Genomic DNA, 17649 nt, shown 5'->3' on the forward strand with positions numbered 1-17649 from the left:
AAAATAGTATGTCCAGGGTGTGAAACTAATAATAAAAATAATAATAATAAACCTTAATTTGTTAGTCGCCTATCTGTCCACTTACAGATTAGGCGACTTACAGCAGCAACAAGTACAATATACAATTCAATAAATACATTACACACTAAATAACCATATTCATCAATTTAAAACTAGCATCAAAACATCAGTTAAAACGTTACAACTAATCTAGCTCGAATTCCTGTAGGCCTGCCTGAAGAGCCAGGTCTTTAACGCTCGTCGAAAGCTCATCAGGGAGGAGGCATGTCGAAGATCGTAGGGGAGGGAATTCCAGAGGGTGGGAGCCACTACTGGGAACGCCCTCTCTCTGGTCCGCACCAGCCGAGCTGTTTTGGCCGGTGGGACCGAGAGGAGATCCTGTGTGGCTGATCTTGTAAGGCGGCTCAATTGGTGATACTGGAGGCGGTCCTTTAGATAAACCGGGCCGAAACCGCATAGGGTTTTAAAGGTCAATACCAACACCTTGAATTGGGCCCGGTAAACCACTGGTAGCCAGTGAAGATCTATCTATAATGGCCCTTCAGATGTTGTTGGACTACTGGTCCCATCTTCCTTGACAATTGGCCATGCTGGCTTGAGCTGATGAGAGATCAGCAACATATGAAGGGCCACAGCTTCCCTACTCCTCCTCTATTAATCTCTCCTGAACAGTTGCTCAGTGCTTTGTTGTCACTGAGCATGCTAAGTTGTCATTGGACCTGCCCCTCAGAATTTGTTTGAGGGTTGAGGGTGGGTTTTTTTGTACTTTGCAAACATCAGGGTTAGGCACCTGTTTTGCTACTTAAGGATCAGCACTTGGTCTATGGTCGCATCCACACTATGCAATTAAAGCACATAGCTTCCCCCAAATTCTGTGAACTGCAGTTTAACTTCCACAGAGCTACAATTCCGAGCACCCTTACCTTTTAACCCTAGTTCCTAGGGTTTTTGGGGGGAAGCCATGTGCTTTAAATATTTGGTGCAAATATGACCTATGTGTTTGTTGTTAGTGTATAGGATATGGAAATCAAGGACTTTATTGTTGGCTTCCTCACCCATCCCTTAAAAGAAGCAAAAGATAAAAGTTTATAGTTTTTGAAACTTGAGTCACGGTGTGAGGGAAAATGAGGATTCTTTGAATTTTAATTTTAAAAAAAATCTCAGCAAATATTTGCTGGGAGAGCAGAAGAGAAATAACTGGGGTTATGTTGTCCTCCGATTGCCAACGAAAGGTGCTATTAGGCTTAGCAATATTATGCCTATGTTACAGGTTGGGCATAATCCATTGTTTTTCCTGCATTGCAGCAAGGGGAGGGTTGATCCTGAAAGACAGCACCTTACAACAACACTGTAGGGTAGTCCAGTACTGTTCTTCCCACTGGACTGTTGTAGGTTGGGATGAGGGTTACAACCACCTTGTATTATGATCGCCACACTTCAAATAGGAGCTGAGGTTACTAAGTATGGCTTACAACAACAACTCTCTAATAAAAAGCTTAAAGAAATGACACCACATTCTTTTGGTGAAACATGTAATCATAGATACACGTCCCCGCTACAATATTACACATTATCAACAGGCAAGTGGAAAAACAATGATACAGGAAATACTGGTACTTCACTAATTTTGTTGGTGTGTCTCAGTCATTACACATACTGAAAATGGAGTACAGTAAAGAGGGATGAGCAGACTTGAGTCTTGTGGAGCTACTTTTATTATTAGAAGTTTGAGGTTCACCAAACAGAGCCAAATGCAAAAGATATACACTAAGAATTAAAGAATTCAGAGAACAGCAGTTTGTTTTTTAGTACCAAAACGGAAAACCCGCTCCTGGTTACCACCCCTTCCCCTACTTTTTTTTCCATTTCAGTAGTGTAATTTTTTTGGGGAAGATGGTTTTTATTATATTGCTATTTTAAAAAGAACTGGGAGTCAGATATCCTTTCCAATCCTCTTCAAGTCACCCAGACATCTACTATCCCTGCAGTAAAAGATATCCCACATCAAACATACTTCTTATTGTAGCAAAGGTAAAATCTAGGTAAATTGTCACCTCCAGTATCTGCTGCTAAATTGAGCACTGGCTTTTGGTGGGTGGGCTTGAGACCTGTTATGCTTTTACCATTCTGAGATTGACAGACATTCCAAATTGAACCAGAAGCCAAGGAATTAGTCTCTGTCTCTCTTTGTTAATTACACAAGAGACTATTTATTCCAGCACTTGGTCTCCTGTTGCAGCCAGCTGGAGTTCATAAGGAGGACGTGCTGGGGATGGCTGTTCCTGTTGTTTGTCACTAGGACCCCCTAACCTAAGTGTAGGGGAACCTTTGGCCCTCCAGATGTTGCTGAACTACAACTCCCATCGGCCCTAGCAAACATGGCCAGGGATTGTGGAGGTATAGTTTAGCAACATCTGGAGGGCCAAGGATTCCCCTCATCTGCCTTAACTAGAAGCATAAACTGTTTTCAAAGACACAAGTTCTAGTTTTTGCTGTTTAGCACACAGGCATCAGTGAACCTATTCTCCATAAATTTGTCAAAGCTTTAAAAAAATAGTGGTGATAGACAACATGCTGTAACAGTTGATTCTGCAAGGAATCTATGCATTGTTTGAAATATTTATAAACCTCTGTTGTATTCTCTCTAGTTAATCTCTCCTTGACTTTTACTACCCCCTTCTTCCTGTCAAGTTATCAATACGTATGGGAACTTGTTCTCTTACCTCACTGCTGCTCAGTTTCTTTATCAGCTTTTAGTGTGGGACTTTGTCAAAGCTTTCTGAAAAATCTAAGTATAAAAGCCAATTGAGTTGATCAGGTAATAGCTAGATCTGAAACGTGTTCCAGTTTCAAACTTAGCTTGATTTAGTTTAAAACTTGTATTTTTCTCCCTAGGCTTAATTAAGAACTAAATTTCGAATTTAGTTTAGACTATTTTTAACTGTAGTTAAGACACCTTAACCTGTTCCAAAGTAAGGCTCACATTTGAAAACTAGCTTAACATTAAAACTAAAACTAATTAACAGTAAATATATATCCTTACTCAAAGCAGTAACTATTGTTTTACATTGTCAACCTACTCTGGCTGAGTGGGCTCTCGCTCTGGCTTGGCAAGTGCATTCTGCTTCACGACTGGTAGATATGCACGAAGTGTCTAGTAACAATCCATTTTATTCTAATGCGTTTGAGTACCCCAAAACTAGATGGATTTTCTTTTTAAATCTATACTGTAATTCTAACATTATAAATGTGAACTATTTCTCATTTTTAGACACGTTCTTTGCTGGGTGTATTTGAAGAAGATGCGGTGGCAATTTCCAGATACATTAGCCAGTTGTATCAAGCCATCCATCGAATTTATGATGCACAGGTAGGGTGAATATTGCAGATTGCAGAAGTTAGCTAAATTTGAGTCAACTTTCCAAAATATTTTCTGTATTGTTCAGTGTCATAAGTGCTAGAGTCAATACTACTCTGAGCATTTCAGTACAGCGAGTGTGTGTGTTAAATGCCTGTGTGCTAGCAACGATGGCTTAGTATTTTATTTACTTGTGATGTATGTTTATGCATATGTGTTTTCATACTTACTGATTCACTTCATAATTTGGCTATAATACTTCAATGTTGCTTGCTCAGTTTCATTGTGAGAGACAGGAATGTTTGAAATTTCTTGAGACATCTTGATATAGGCCCATACCACAAAACTGAACAAATGTTTTGTAAATTCTTCAGTAATGTAGTTTACTTCCAACCAGAACTTACCTTGATTTAAACATTGCATTATTCCATAGTAGGCAACTATTTAAATCATAGTAGGTTATGTTATTTTAATAGTGTATACTAGCAGGACTTGCAACAATATATGTGGATCATCAGGGCACATGGGGATATTCTATTGTGAGTTGGGCTATAAAAGATATAGTAAAACTATGCAATCAGTGCTCAGGAAGGGAATCTCTTAAAGTAGGTTTGAGTTTTGTTTTGGATCATGTGCACACTTATCCAGAGGCAAGTCACACCGTACAGGATCAGACTTTCGGTAACTGTAACATTATTATTATTATTATCATCAGACTTGGGTTCTACCTTAAACTGGAGGGTTGTGGTCACCAGAAAGTCATATGCATACTGGCCCATGCTCCCTAGGGGATTTAGTGGAAAGGAGGGTAGCTTTCCATTCCATTTGCTGCTGCTTCCCCAATCCACATCCACACACAGCATTTAGCGTAGCATGCTCAAGCGGTAGAAAGACTCGTTCATGTTGGTTTCATCCTGGGTGCCCAGGAGAGGACTAGGAAAGTTTTTACTTTTCTGTTTCCCTTAAACATGGCTTGCCATTTTGTCCAAACTGGAGATCATGGTGTAACATTTGTGGCTTGTTTGACCACAGTTTGCATAAACCATAATCTAAAGCTTGGGTGAAATGACAAGTCACATTAGAGCTTCTGAAGTTGTCCTCCTAGATGTGTGGCAGGAGGAGGAAGGGAGTATGTGAGCCTGAGGCTCACTGTGGCTTGTGCACATCATGCTAACCATGGCTTACATGGAAACACAGCTGTATGTGAGTGTGTATGTCCTTGAGCCTTTTTCTTTCCATTTTTTCCCTTTCTGCCTACCAGTTCACTCTTAATTACCTTTCTCTGTCCTGCATCGAAGTATAGATGTTTTTCCTTGAGTTTTGTTTTTAATTTGCTCATTTTTCCAACTGCTGTTCTCTTTATTTCCCTCCTTCTCCCATCTTGTTCACTTACCTGCTCTGGGAGGCTCTGCAAGGAGCATTCATGTGCTTCTTTCAGAGTTGTACTTGATATCTGCCTGTCTGAACTCTGTGTATACTCCCATTCACACTCAGTTATTATTTTTTAAAAAATGCCCCCTTTAGAGGAATAATTTTTAAAATATATATAGTTGTACATACCTTGGGGTTCTCCCGGGGATGCAGCAACCCTTTTTGTTTGTTTTGCTTCCAAACTGATAGGCAGGGAGTTAACATTGCTGTTAAAGGGAATGATACTGCTTTCTGTTGCAGATGATGCCTCACAAATCTCTGAATTTGATCATCTATTGTTGGTCTAACAGAAATGCTTGTTGTTTGCACCTTCTATTTTAAAAGTGTGAAATGTATGATGTGACAAAAATGCAAACACACTGATGTAGAGAATAGCTCAGTACACCTAACAGTGGTTAGATAATCCAGAATGTTGCTTCCTTACTGGTGAATTCTAGGGTATATATATTCATTTCCCATTCAAAATAGGAAATATGTTGTCTCTTTTTTTTCTTAACCAGAATGAATTAAGTGCAGCAACACATCTGACTTCAAAGCTTCTAAAAGAATATGAGAAGCAGGTATGGTCCTTTTATGGAATGAAATATTTGGGTTGCTAACTACTTACACTGGGTCTGCCCATGTACCTTTATATACAATGTATATAAGGGTGGGAAATTTGTGGTCCCCCAAAGGCTGGTGGACTCCCAACTCTCATGGGCCCCAGCCAACCTGGATCAGGGATGATGGGAGTTGTAGCCAGCAACAGCTGGAGGGCCACTTCTGCTTCTTCTGCTTCAACAGTAGCCACACACGCAGAAATTGAGCAGGTGAAGCTTTTCCTTATTCCTTATTTCTGTGACAGGGAAAGCTTCATTTGTTTAATATCTTCATATTATACTTGCTGTTAAAAGCACAAAAAGTGACCAGTAAAGAAATCAGCATCTCAAGTTGAAACCACCATGAATAAATAAACTGATATTTCAATTTTATGTCAACATCGGCATATTATGTTTTAATACTTAAGCAATTAGGTGCTTGAGTGGTTTCGTGCCCAGTATAGCCTATGGACTTTAGCTAACTTTTTGTCAGCTTTGTTCATTCAAAAATGTCCCAGGAATACTTTTTTCCTTGCCCATAGTCATCTAGGAGTTTTCATTCTTTGAATATGCCAGTGCTATTAGACCTGAGTATATTTTACTAGACCTGTGGAGTGTTGTTCTGAATTCTTACAGGAAAAGTCGGTGAAGGTTAACTTACGAGCATTTTGTTTTTGTAGCGCTTCCCTTTGGGGGGTGACGATGAAGTTATGAATTCTACTCTGCAGCAGTTTGCAAAAGTGATAGATGAGGTAAGGTTGTATGTATGCTGATCCTCTAGATAATTATGTTAACTATTACCTTACTATTTTCTTTTTGTACTAACATTTGTCTACGTATTTACAAACCACAGTGATAGTTTGTATTAGTCCAGTTCATACCGAGCCTTTATGTATAACTGTGGTGACTCTTGCCTTTTTCTGATGCTTTCAATAAAGAATCTCACTTGAATTCTTTAAATTAGGAAGGGCCTATTTGTTTCTAAAGCAACAGAGCATATGCATTTTCTGATTGCTCTAAGTTCTACTTGTCATTTATGGTTAGTGGTATAATTTTACAATGAGTTTCTGCCGGGCCGTGAAGACCTGGCTCTTTAGGCCGGCCTTTGGGGTGGGCTAGATTTTAACATCATTGCTTTTAGATTTTAATGTTATTGTATTGATGTGTCATTTTGTGCTATTTTGCTTATTTTGTACATCGCACAGAGTGACTGGTTAGCCAGCCAGATGGGCGACCAAGAAATCAAATAAATAAATAAATAAATTGAACCAGAGGGCTTTGTTTGGGAGTGGTACCCCACGGTGCTAAATGCTATAGATAAAGCCAGGATATAGGTCCTGATAGATTGAAAGATTACAAGTTTAATAGTTATGTTCTTTCAGTGACATTTCATGGCTAGAGAAACTAATGTTTTGCTGTTGAAGGGACAATTAGCGATTAGAATTAACTGAGAAAGCTCCAAGCCTATATTAAATGTTGTTTTAAACTCCTGAATTTATGCATCGAATGAGGGGACACATAATTAATAACATTGTTTTAAAATTACCCTTTTGTGCTTTTGTGTAATAGTATTTTTGCTTAAATCCTTAATTGCTGTACAAAACTCATAAAACAGATCAGTGAGATCAGTGGCGCTAACTTCCAGGTGTTTGTATAATAATCTCTGTATTTGCAGACAAAATTGTGTACATATGTGTTTTTTCTCTCCTTAGCTCAGTTCTTGCCATGCAGTACTATCAACTCAGTTAGCTGATGCCATGATGTTTCCCATTACCCAGTTCAAGGAAAGGGCTCTTAAAGGTATGGTGGTAGCACAAATGATGTAGAGAAATCGATCATGCTTAAAGAAAATGTTTAATCAAATTAAATTGAATTTATAACATATTCTGATTTTCACTTAACAGGCTCTTCTCTTGCTTACAGTAGGTTTCTATATAAAGCCAGCTATTTTAAAGAATTTTAACATGACTATCAAGTGTAGTTTGTTAACCTTTAGAGTCATTTTTGAGCAGAAAAATAGGGTAATAATAAAAAAGCAAACCACTTAGGTATTAGTAATTGCTGCCTATCAAACATCTAGAAATGTAAGCCTACAATCCTATGCACATTTACTCTGATATTTTTTGAAGATAAAATTGTAAGGTTATCCACTTAAAAAAAGTGTCATTTTCTTTAAAGCGTAGGACAAACGGAAACCTGAATAAAGTCTTGTTCTGTAGTTTATATTAACATTGGTAAAACTGCATTGATACGATGTACTTCCTTAATGAGATGTATTCATTTCAGAGATACTGACTTTAAAAGAAGTTTTCCAGATCTCAAGCAATGGTAAGTATGCCGTGAGTGTTAATTTCTTGGCATGCCTTTGTGTTGTGATGTATGGTTAAACTCCTGTGATAGGTATCCTTCATCTTGAAAGTTTGAAGTCATAGCTCATTTTAAAAGAAATGGGCGGGAGAAACTCTTTACAGGTTGATAAATCTTTGTTATAAAAGGGGAGCAGTTTCATTCAGTTAGCTGGTTGGTAAAACCCTTAAAATAATTTGTGACTGGTTATATTTCATATCTCAAAAACTGTTTGAAATAACTAAAAAGCATGGGGGAAACATAATAGGTTTTACTATGTTAATCATTTGTAGCATATCAAGTAGTTGGTGGGGAGGGGCAGGGAGCCAAAACAGCTGAATTGTCTAAATTGATAAAGTATTATATTTTCCTATGGCACTTCATAATGTTAAAAGTTCTGTTGTGGGTAGTGAAACCTCACTTCTATGAAGAACAGCTTATTTTATCCTTAAGTTAAACGTTTATATTGTTTTGCAGCTACTACTCAAATGCAGTATAATCTTCCTTTTGCAGATCATGATACTGCTATTGCCAGATATAGTCGACTGTCAAAAAAAAGAGAAAATGAGAAGGTTTGAGAAATTTTCAATTTCATGTTATAGAATGGCTACAACATCTGGTAATTCTTAAAATATGTACATTTTAACTGTTAACTGTCCTTTTCTTTTCCTTTACCTACAAACCTGAATCCTGCATAACATGTCAAACAACTAAATATCAAAAATGATATTGTATTTTAAAAAACCTTTCTAAAGATAAATTTGATTATAGTTCAGTACAGGAGAGAGAGAGAGAGGTAGTATTGATTCTAAAAAAATTGGGTGTTTATATTTTAATCTTCAGAGCCTAATCTCTGTTATCTTCAACTTGGTCATGAATGAAGAGGCTGACCTGGGGTTACAGAAACCTGGCTGGGTGGACCTGATCTGTCCCAGCTGTGCTGTTCTGGGTACTTCAGTGCAGCAGCAGCAGCATAGGTTAGACGGCAGGAGGAGGGAGTGTCACTAACTACACAAATTCCATCTCTCTCCCCATGAAGCCAGTGTGCTTGAGCATTTGAGAGTTTGTACCTGGTGCTAGACCAAAGAACAAAGAACCCCACTACCCAACAGCGTTCTATCGGAGCTGGCTGAGGTGGTCTCAAAGGTGGTGTTGAATATCCACAGATAACTGGGTACTGGGGGGACTGCAACATCCATACTGAGGTTGCCTTGTTAGGTCCAGCTTAGGGCTTCATGGCCTCCATGGTAACCATGGGGCTGTGTCAATATGCAGTTGGCCCAACTCATGTTGAAGGTCATAATTCAATCTGTTTTTTGCCACCGAGTTGGCTGGTCCTGGTTCTGTGGCTGAGGATCTTATACTTAATGCCCTTGTCATGGATGGACCATTTCCTGGTGTGGTTTGACTTGACAGTGGCAATTCCCCTCTGTAGGCATGGGGACTGATTGGTATGATCTATTCCTAGAGACTTATGAAATCTCATGAGTTCCTGAGTGCTCTCCAGGACTTTCTTCTTGGCATGTCTGATGCTCCTGGTGAGGCCCTGGTCTTGCTCTGGAATGATGAAGTGGCCATTGATAGGATTGCTCCTAAATGCCTGACACTGCAGACCTTTGGATGATGAAGTGGGTTGGAAGCTGGTGCATAAATGGCAAAAATCTTGTAGTAAAGCCTATTGAACACAGGTTAGAGCGCATAATTGTGCCTACCATGTGATGGCGGTGAAGAAAAATTCTTTGCTACTGCTATGTTAACGAGTAGCTGTCCAGCACAGCTTTTCAGAGTGACCAAGAACTTGGCATCCAGTGACAAGCATAAAGTCCCTCACCTTTGCTCCAACTTTCATGCTGCTATTAGTATGGTCTTTGTGGGAGTGTCTAGACAACTGTCTGGTCCAGTGGTTTGGGATCAGTTTCAATTATTGCAGCATGAAAATGTGGACTAGACTCTTGAAGGAGTATGATCGACTACTTGCACAGTCAATCCGTACCCATCATGGCTTATTAGAACTAGTCGGAGTTAGCTGGATGGGTCCAGGGAGTGGTAAACACCTGACAGAGGCAGAGAGTGGTTCCAGCCACCTTGAAAGAGGACTTGGTGTCCCCACTCCTTAAGTGGCCTTTTCTTGACCTTGAGGTTCTGAACAATTGTCACCCAATTATTAATATCCTGTTTTTGTGCAAAGTGAGATGGTTGTGGCTGTGCAACGTTTGACATACTTGGATGGAGCAGATAATCTTGACCCATTGTAATCCAGCTTCAGGCTTGATTTTGTCACTGAGATAGCTTTGGGTGATTACCTGCTCAGCAGCAAACCCAATGTGTGTTTATGGAGTGCAACCTGCTCTCCTTGATCTCTTAGCAGCTTTTGATATCATTGATCACGGTATCTTCTTGGAGTGGCTGCATGGATTGGGAGTGGGAACCACAGTTACAGTGGTTCTGTTCTGACCTGCATGGCCATTTCCAGATAATAGCATTGGGAGACTTCTCCTGAGTTCTGTGGCATTCTCTTCTGTGCTCAATGCTATTTAACATCCATACGAAGATGCTGGGTGCTGTCATCGGGACCTTTGGAGATCAGTGTCATCAATGTTGTATCTTCATACCTTCAAAACCAGATGTAGCTGTGTAAGTGCTAAACCTGTGCCTGGAGGCAGTAAAGGGCTGGATAAGAGCTAATAAACTGAAGCTGAAAGCCAACATGATGGAAACACTGTTGCTGGGTGGTTCTTGTGGATATTTGGCCTATTGTGGATGGAGTTGTACTCCCCCTGAAGGAGCATGTATGTGGTCCTGGGGTGCTTCTATATCTATTGCAGTCACTGGAGCTTCAGTTGGAAGGAATACCTATTTTCAGCTGCAATTGGTTCATCAGCTGTGGTTGTTCTGGACCTGCGGTAGCTGGCCACAGTTTTGCATGCTCTAGTAACCTCCCATCTAAGTCTTGTATTGTGATGTGCTCTATATAGGGCTGCCCTTGAAGACTATGTGGAAACTGCAGATAGTGCAAAATGCTATCTGTTGGGTACTGAGTGGTATTTTGGTACAAAGTGGGGTCGGCACTGGCTGTCTATATATTACCGGGCCCAGTTTAAGGTGTTAACATACAAAGCTCTGAACGACAAATTTGTATGTTGGTGTTAACATACAAAGCTTTGAAGGACTTGGGACTTCGATACGTGATGGAGAGCCTTTCCCCATATCAGCCAGCCTGGGTTTCAGATTGCCTGAGGGAGCCCTTCTTGTCTCATGGACACGTGTTGCTTGCTGTGTGGGGAAGTGGGATAGAGCTGCCTTGCTGGTTGAGCTTATGGAACTACTTTCCTTCTTGAGGCACAGGGGGCACATGTTTGATAGGCTTCCATACCTACTTAAAACACTCTTGTTCTCCTAGTACTTGATTCACTAGTACTTGATTCACTAATAGGCAACACCCCCTGCAGTTTAAGAAAGTACCTATAGCCCACAGATATTTCTATCAAACATTAAAAAGCAAGGAAATTGGGCAGCTGTAGTGAATGCACTAGGGGAGCAGGAGACCTGACCTCCTCTTACTGTACTCTCTTGTACTGCCCTACAAATTTGTCAAAATGCAAACACAACTTGGGTTGGTCTTTCATAGTCCAATCCACTTCCTGTGTAGCTTGTAAGAATTTGGTAACGTGCCTCTGAGCATATGGTGAGTGGTGGCAACACCTGCAATCAGCCCAAATAATAGAAAGAAGATGTGTGCTGTGCTGATCTTGTTTTAGCAGGGAGGAAGCAACATTATTAAGACAGTTGATATAGTTCAGATGGTCACTTTAAATATGTCTGATTTACTTTGCAATTTTAGTGAAGTTTCCTATAGGAAATCATTTTCTTTTGTTTCTATTTCTGTGAATATGTGAAGTACAGCAACACTTTGCAAAATGTGCACTAAAAAGCTCCCAAAATAATTGTGGAATAACCGCACTGACTATTCTGCAGAAAAGTTTCCAGTGGACCTCAGGAGTGTCTCAGTTTGCACAAGATAAAATAGTGGGAGGTGAAATATATTCTAGCAAAATTCTAGGTGTGCTCTATGTTTTTAATTGACCATGCCCATGTTGCCTTAAATGAAGTGGTTTAAACATAGCAGGCTGAAAACATGCATCTTGGGCAGGCCAAGTTTGTTTATTCCAACAGCTAGAGTCATTGCTTAAGTAGTAACGTATTGTAATCCGTCTGATTTTACATCAAACTGCAGTTTCAGATTCAACTGTTAATGCACCCAAAATAGAAATAGAACATAACCTCCAATTTGAAACATAAAAGGCTGTCTTCACCATCATATGACATTGACCAATAAAAAGGATTTGAAATTAACAAACTGACCAGGGGGAGAGGAGGTGGAGGGGAAAGGAGGAGATTGGAAGGGGAAGGGGATGGGGATGGGGAGGGAGGGGCAAAAGAAGGGGAAGGGAGAGGAGGGAGGAGAAGAGAGGGTGGGTTTGATCATTTGCATACTTTTTGAGTTCAGTGGGATTTATTTCTGTGCAATCATGTTTAGGATAGGTGAAACTGACCTGGGGGAGAGGCAGGGAGGGGAGGGGGAGGGGAGGAGATTGGGAGGGTGGGCACTGGGCAGAGAGGAAGCCCCTTCCCTTTCCTTTCCAAAAGGAAAACATTGTGAACAGTATCATTCCTTTTCAGCGTTTCTCCCACCTTTTATTCTACAGCAGGCACATGTAGCCTCCTACCCAAGTTTAAACCAAAGCTGTCCCTGGCCACATCCACACCATAACTTTATTTCACTTTAGACTGTCATGGCTTCCTCCAAAGAATTCTGGGAAGTGTAGTTAGTGAAAGGTGCTGAGAGGAGACTCCTATTCCCCTGGCAGAGCTTCCATCAGAGCGGCTGACTGTTAAACTACTTTTGCTACTGGAGCTCTGTCAAGGGAATAGAAGTCTCCACTCAGCACCCTTCACAAACTACACTTCCCAGAATTCTTTGGGGGAAGCCATGACTGTCTCAAGTGAAATAAAGGTCTGTGTGGGTGTGGGCCCGATTAGCCAAGCCATGCAGCTGTGAGTCTGGCTTTTAGAACACTGACAGTTGGTTCTTACTGAACATGCCCGACATTATCATTGAGTTCCATGTAAAATTTCTTGAATTAATTAAAAATCAGCCAGGCATTTTTTAAACTTTTAAACTGCGGAAGATGAAGGTCAGAGTAAGGGGCAAGGTCAGTAATAGGATTACAGGTCCTCTGTGAACATGGCTGATTTTGACAACAAATTATGAGAACTCTGACAGAAAAAAGTCCAAAAGGGCTCTGGGTTTCTCTCTCTCTCTTTTTAGACTTTGAACTTTGAATTCTCTCTGACTGTTTTGTGTATCACCATGAAAATTTAGAGGATTGTTAAGCAAGCACTTCTGAGTTCAAGACTATAAGTTCTGTAAGATTTTGTTTTGAAATGAGCTTATGGGAAGCATCAGAATGGCATGGGGGGTATTTTCAATTTTCCATATGAGGCCGGCCATCACTGCGGGTATTAGCTCCACCTATCGTGCGAAGGCAAGAATGTTTTTGAAGTCAAGACTAGGGGCGTCAGGCCCCTCCCACTCCACAGTTCATTCTTGCCTTCCTACGAACAAGATTGAGATTTCTATAGCGTAGCATTTAGCTAAGTCTTTTGTGTTTGTTTGTGTATTTGTCTGACAGGGTGTGAGGGTATTATCGTTTGTGTGTATCCAAGTGTTTCCCTTCCCTCTGTCTTGTATTTAACACTGTTGGTTTGAAATTCCTGGGGAATTCCCTTGGGGGGGGGTTCTCCCTTGCCCGGGCCATTTCTTTCCCCAGCTTTTTAGCCTTAGATCTTAGAGAGACCGCGGCTGCGGTTCTCTCCATTTTTAGCGGGAGCTTGCGGCTGCAGCTCCCTGCTTTACCCCTCATTTGTTTCGTGCCTTCATGATTCACTCTTCCCCTAGGAGGTCGTTTGTTTCGCTGCCTTCCCGAGCTCTGCCGCGGCGTTTTGCCTCGCGGACGTACCGTTAAAATTCACTCCGGGAGCCTGCGGCTGCGGCTCTCACCTTGGAGATTTTTTATCCGTTGAACTGCTTCTAAGTCCCGGCTGTCGCACCCAGACTTGTGGCTTTAAGTTCTCTCCGCGAAAGTCTCTGTAGTGGCATGGCGGAGGAATGGCATGGGGGTATTTTCAATTTAACATTGTGGAATGTGAAAAATCCACGCTGTTTATAATATACAGCCACTCTCATAGCTGTATGATTAAGCTAGCTTTGGAACTTGGGCTTGTCTATATTGCTGTGTTTCTAATTTATTATTATTATTAATTATTTTATGGCTTATTGTGTTATTTTATAACATATTGGACACCGCTTATGACCATAGTGTGTTAATAAATAATAAAATAAATCAAAAGGGAATTCTTACTTAATATGTGTTCTGTAATATTCTTTTATTGGCAAAGAATGTGCCTTGAGTCAGAAATTATGTTTTTCTTCAGGTCAAGTATGAAGTTACAGAAGATGTATATACTTCCCGGAAGAAACAACATCAGACTATGATGCATTATTTCTGTGCATTAAATACTCTTCAGTATAAGAAGAAAATTGCTGTGTTGGAACCCTTATTAGGATACATGCAAGCTCAGGTGAATGTCGGCAAAAGTGGGAGTTCTGAAATTAGAAATGTGCATAACATTTTTTTTGTTTAAATAAGAATACTTGGGGGTTTATGTCTAGGTTTGCTGGTGCTATAGGAGTAATTTTAATGCTTAAAACTAAAAACATCTTAAATCTCCCCTGTCTCCTACTGCATCTCCTACTGTGTCCACTCCTAATTAATATCAATATATCTTTATTGTGTGTGAAGTAGTGCTGCCTTGTACCACCAATTCCACTTAAAAAGTACTAGATTGACTTACCAAGTTCCAAAGTGTGATTGGTGGGGTGGGGTAAACTCCCTACAGGCAGATAAATCGGGGAGACTCACCTGTCTGACCGTTTTGGGAAGACTCTGGTAGATATATGTTAACCACTGTACACTGTCCAGAGGTTGTTCTTCCTTACAATTAGGAGTGGGAATTGCTCCATTTGTTACGAGAAATTGTAATTCAGAATATTACACAAGTAGACAGAAAAATGTCTTTCTCTTGGATTTCTTGTTGTATAATCATACCATGTGACCAGATTCCTGATCTGCATTTGTACAAGTAGTTATACTGATGTTTTTTTTAAAAAAATATACTGCAGAGTAGGATCTTAACATTTAGGAGTGTATGAAGAAAATTAATAATTGTTAAATGATTTTATTCTCCTTTCTGAAAGATAAGCTTCTTTAAGATGGGCTCAGAAAATATTTCTGAACAGCTGGAAGAATTTTTAACCAATATTGGAACAAGTGTACAGGAGTAAGTTAACTTTCCTTTTTTAAAGTGAATGGTTTAACATTTCTTTTAAAATACTACTTACAGGTAAATGTGCTTTAAATTAAAGTATTTGTCCAACATTCTTTAGTGTTCGTAGAGAAATGGATCATGAAGTAGAGACTATGCAACAGACTATAGAGGACTTGGAGGTTGCCAGTGACCCACTGTACTTGCCTGATTCGGATCCTGCAAAATTTCCTGCCCAGCGAAATCTTACTCGGAAAGCTGGTTATCTGAATGCAAGAAAGTAAGAACTAATTTCCTCTATCGATATAAGGGTTGCAACAGCCTAAGTTAGTTTGTCAGACCTAACTGCTCTGTGAGTTTAAAAATAAGATTATTTTCTGTGTCTCCAAGTTTTTGAGATGGTTCAGTTTTCTGATGTCTCCCCCAACACCATACTGGGTAAACTCTTTTGAAATTATGTATTTAGTAGCATGTAATGCAAGAACATTAATAGAAAAACTCAGATGTGGGAAAATAAAATTCATTTTTGAAATCAGAGTATACTTTAAGCAACTATGCTGGCATTCCCTTAAATGCTTAAATTATAAAGTTGAAATGCTAATTCATTTGTCTCTGTCTTAATGTGGAAGAGATTATTTTATTTGCACATTTAAAAGCAGCTTCACAACTATGGTATACAATAAGATAAAACCGAAAAGATTACAGGCTCAGTAAACAAAAAACAACAAAAACATTTCTTTTATTTTTCTTTTATTTATTATTTATTATTTGATTTATATCCCACCCTTCCTCCCAGCAGAAACCTTGCAGTGTAATTAATATTCTATAAAATGGTTGGATCATAGTTAAGGGAAAGCATTCTTAAACAAAAATGTCTTAAATACCCACCCTAATATCAAGATGCTAGGTGCTAATCTTATTTCAGGAAACTAGGGTTGGAGCTGCAACACTAAAAGCCTGGTTTCTAGTACATGCTAAGCCCACATCCAGGGCATGTGGTGCGCTGACCAGCTGAATACTCTGTGGTATTCTGAGGAGCTCAGTTGCCAGGCAGGATACATGTGGTATGGCAATCTCTTAGATAACCTGATCCCAAGTTTTTTAGAACTATAAATGCTAAAAGCAAAACCTTGAACTGCATCTAGTAGCATATTGTCAGTCAGCGCAGCTCCCTCAGCAGAGTTGTTATGTGGCGTTGATGGGATGCCTCAGTCAACAACCTAGCTGTTACATTCTGTAACATCTGCAACTTCCAGACTAAGACCAAGGGAAGCCCCACATAGAATGCATTGCAGTAATCCAGGCTTGAGGTTACCAGTGCCGTGACCACAGTGGCCAAGCTATCTTTGTCCAGGAGTGGCCAAAGCTATCTTACCAACCAAACCTGGTAAAAGGCATTCAGTTGATATAATATCTACCACACATGCCCTTGTTAGACTGAGAGGTGGCGACTGATCCAAGATCCTCCTAAAGAGCTTCTTGGCTGATTTGAGCCCATGCCCAGCACTAGATGCTATACCACACTGGCCCTTGATCATGTATGTGATTTTATTTATTTATTTGTTTATTTATTATTTAATTTGTATCCCGCCCTTCCTCTGGAGCAGGAGCCCAGGGCGGCAAACAAAGCACTAAAAACACTTTAAAACATCATAAAAACAGATCTTAAAATACATTAAAACAAAACAGTGTTAAAAACATTAAAAAAAACAACTTAAAAAGGGGTTAAAAACATTATTAGAAAACATAGTAAGCAATTCTAACACAGACACAGACTGGGATAGGTCTCAACCTAAAAGGCTTGTTGAAAGAGGAAAGTCTTCAAAAGGCGCCGAAAGATAGCAGAGATGGTGCTTGCCTAATATTCAAAGGGAGGGAATTCCACAGGGTAGGTGCTGCCGCACTAAAGGTCCATTTCCTATATTGTGCAGAACGAACCTCTTGATAAGATTGTATCTGAAATAGGATCTCGTCTATGAAATTTTATGCCACAGTATATTTTTAGGATGCCTTAGGGTTCTCTGGCTGGGATCCAAGGAAGTAATATGGCACACATGGGAAAACAGCTGCCCCTTCATTTGTTGTGTTAATGGTTCTAAAGAGATGGGCTGTTCCATTTTGAAAGGTGGATTGTCCCTTTGGAAGCAGGAGCAGTTAAAGGAACAACAGCAAACAAGTTCATCTGCAAGTAATATCACTATTTTTGGATCCTGCCTATAGACTGCTCTTGTTCCTTGATTTCTGTAGTTATTGCAACTTGGTGACAACCGTAACTATACCTATATTGTCCAAAGTTTTTAAATACTTTTTAATAGCCTTTTGTGAACCTTTTCATTATCCAAGGGCAGCTTCTTCACATCCCAGCTCCTTGAGCATTTCTAATCATGCTAAATCGAAGCCCCTGCTGAAAACATATATGAACTTTGTGCCAGACCTGGGATTTGTTAAAGTTAATTACAGTAGGGCCCCGCTTATACGGCGGGTTAGGGACCAGGCCCCCGCCATAAAGCGGAAATCGCCGTAAAGCGG

The 17649-nt window shown here is 40.0% G+C and overlaps 1 protein-coding gene across 1 annotated transcript in view; it reads left to right on the forward strand.

Moving 5' to 3' along the window:
• APPL1 (adaptor protein, phosphotyrosine interacting with PH domain and leucine zipper 1) overlaps nucleotides 1-17649 on the forward strand; it is a 75142-nt gene that overhangs the window by 19392 nt on the left and 38101 nt on the right. Inside the window, exons 2-10 of the mRNA XM_061618292.1 lie at nucleotides 3293-3391; nucleotides 5311-5370; nucleotides 6069-6140; nucleotides 7101-7188; nucleotides 7675-7716; nucleotides 8248-8306; nucleotides 14230-14376; nucleotides 15053-15135; nucleotides 15242-15400. Of these exons, the coding sequence (XP_061474276.1) occupies nucleotides 3293-3391; nucleotides 5311-5370; nucleotides 6069-6140; nucleotides 7101-7188; nucleotides 7675-7716; nucleotides 8248-8306; nucleotides 14230-14376; nucleotides 15053-15135; nucleotides 15242-15400 (809 nt within the window). The remainder of the gene's footprint in view (nucleotides 1-3292; nucleotides 3392-5310; nucleotides 5371-6068; nucleotides 6141-7100; nucleotides 7189-7674; nucleotides 7717-8247; nucleotides 8307-14229; nucleotides 14377-15052; nucleotides 15136-15241; nucleotides 15401-17649) is intronic.

This window comes from Rhineura floridana, chromosome 3, assembly GCF_030035675.1.
Source record: "Rhineura floridana isolate rRhiFlo1 chromosome 3, rRhiFlo1.hap2, whole genome shotgun sequence".
In the NCBI taxonomy this organism is placed as follows: domain Eukaryota; kingdom Metazoa; phylum Chordata; class Lepidosauria; order Squamata; family Rhineuridae; genus Rhineura; species Rhineura floridana.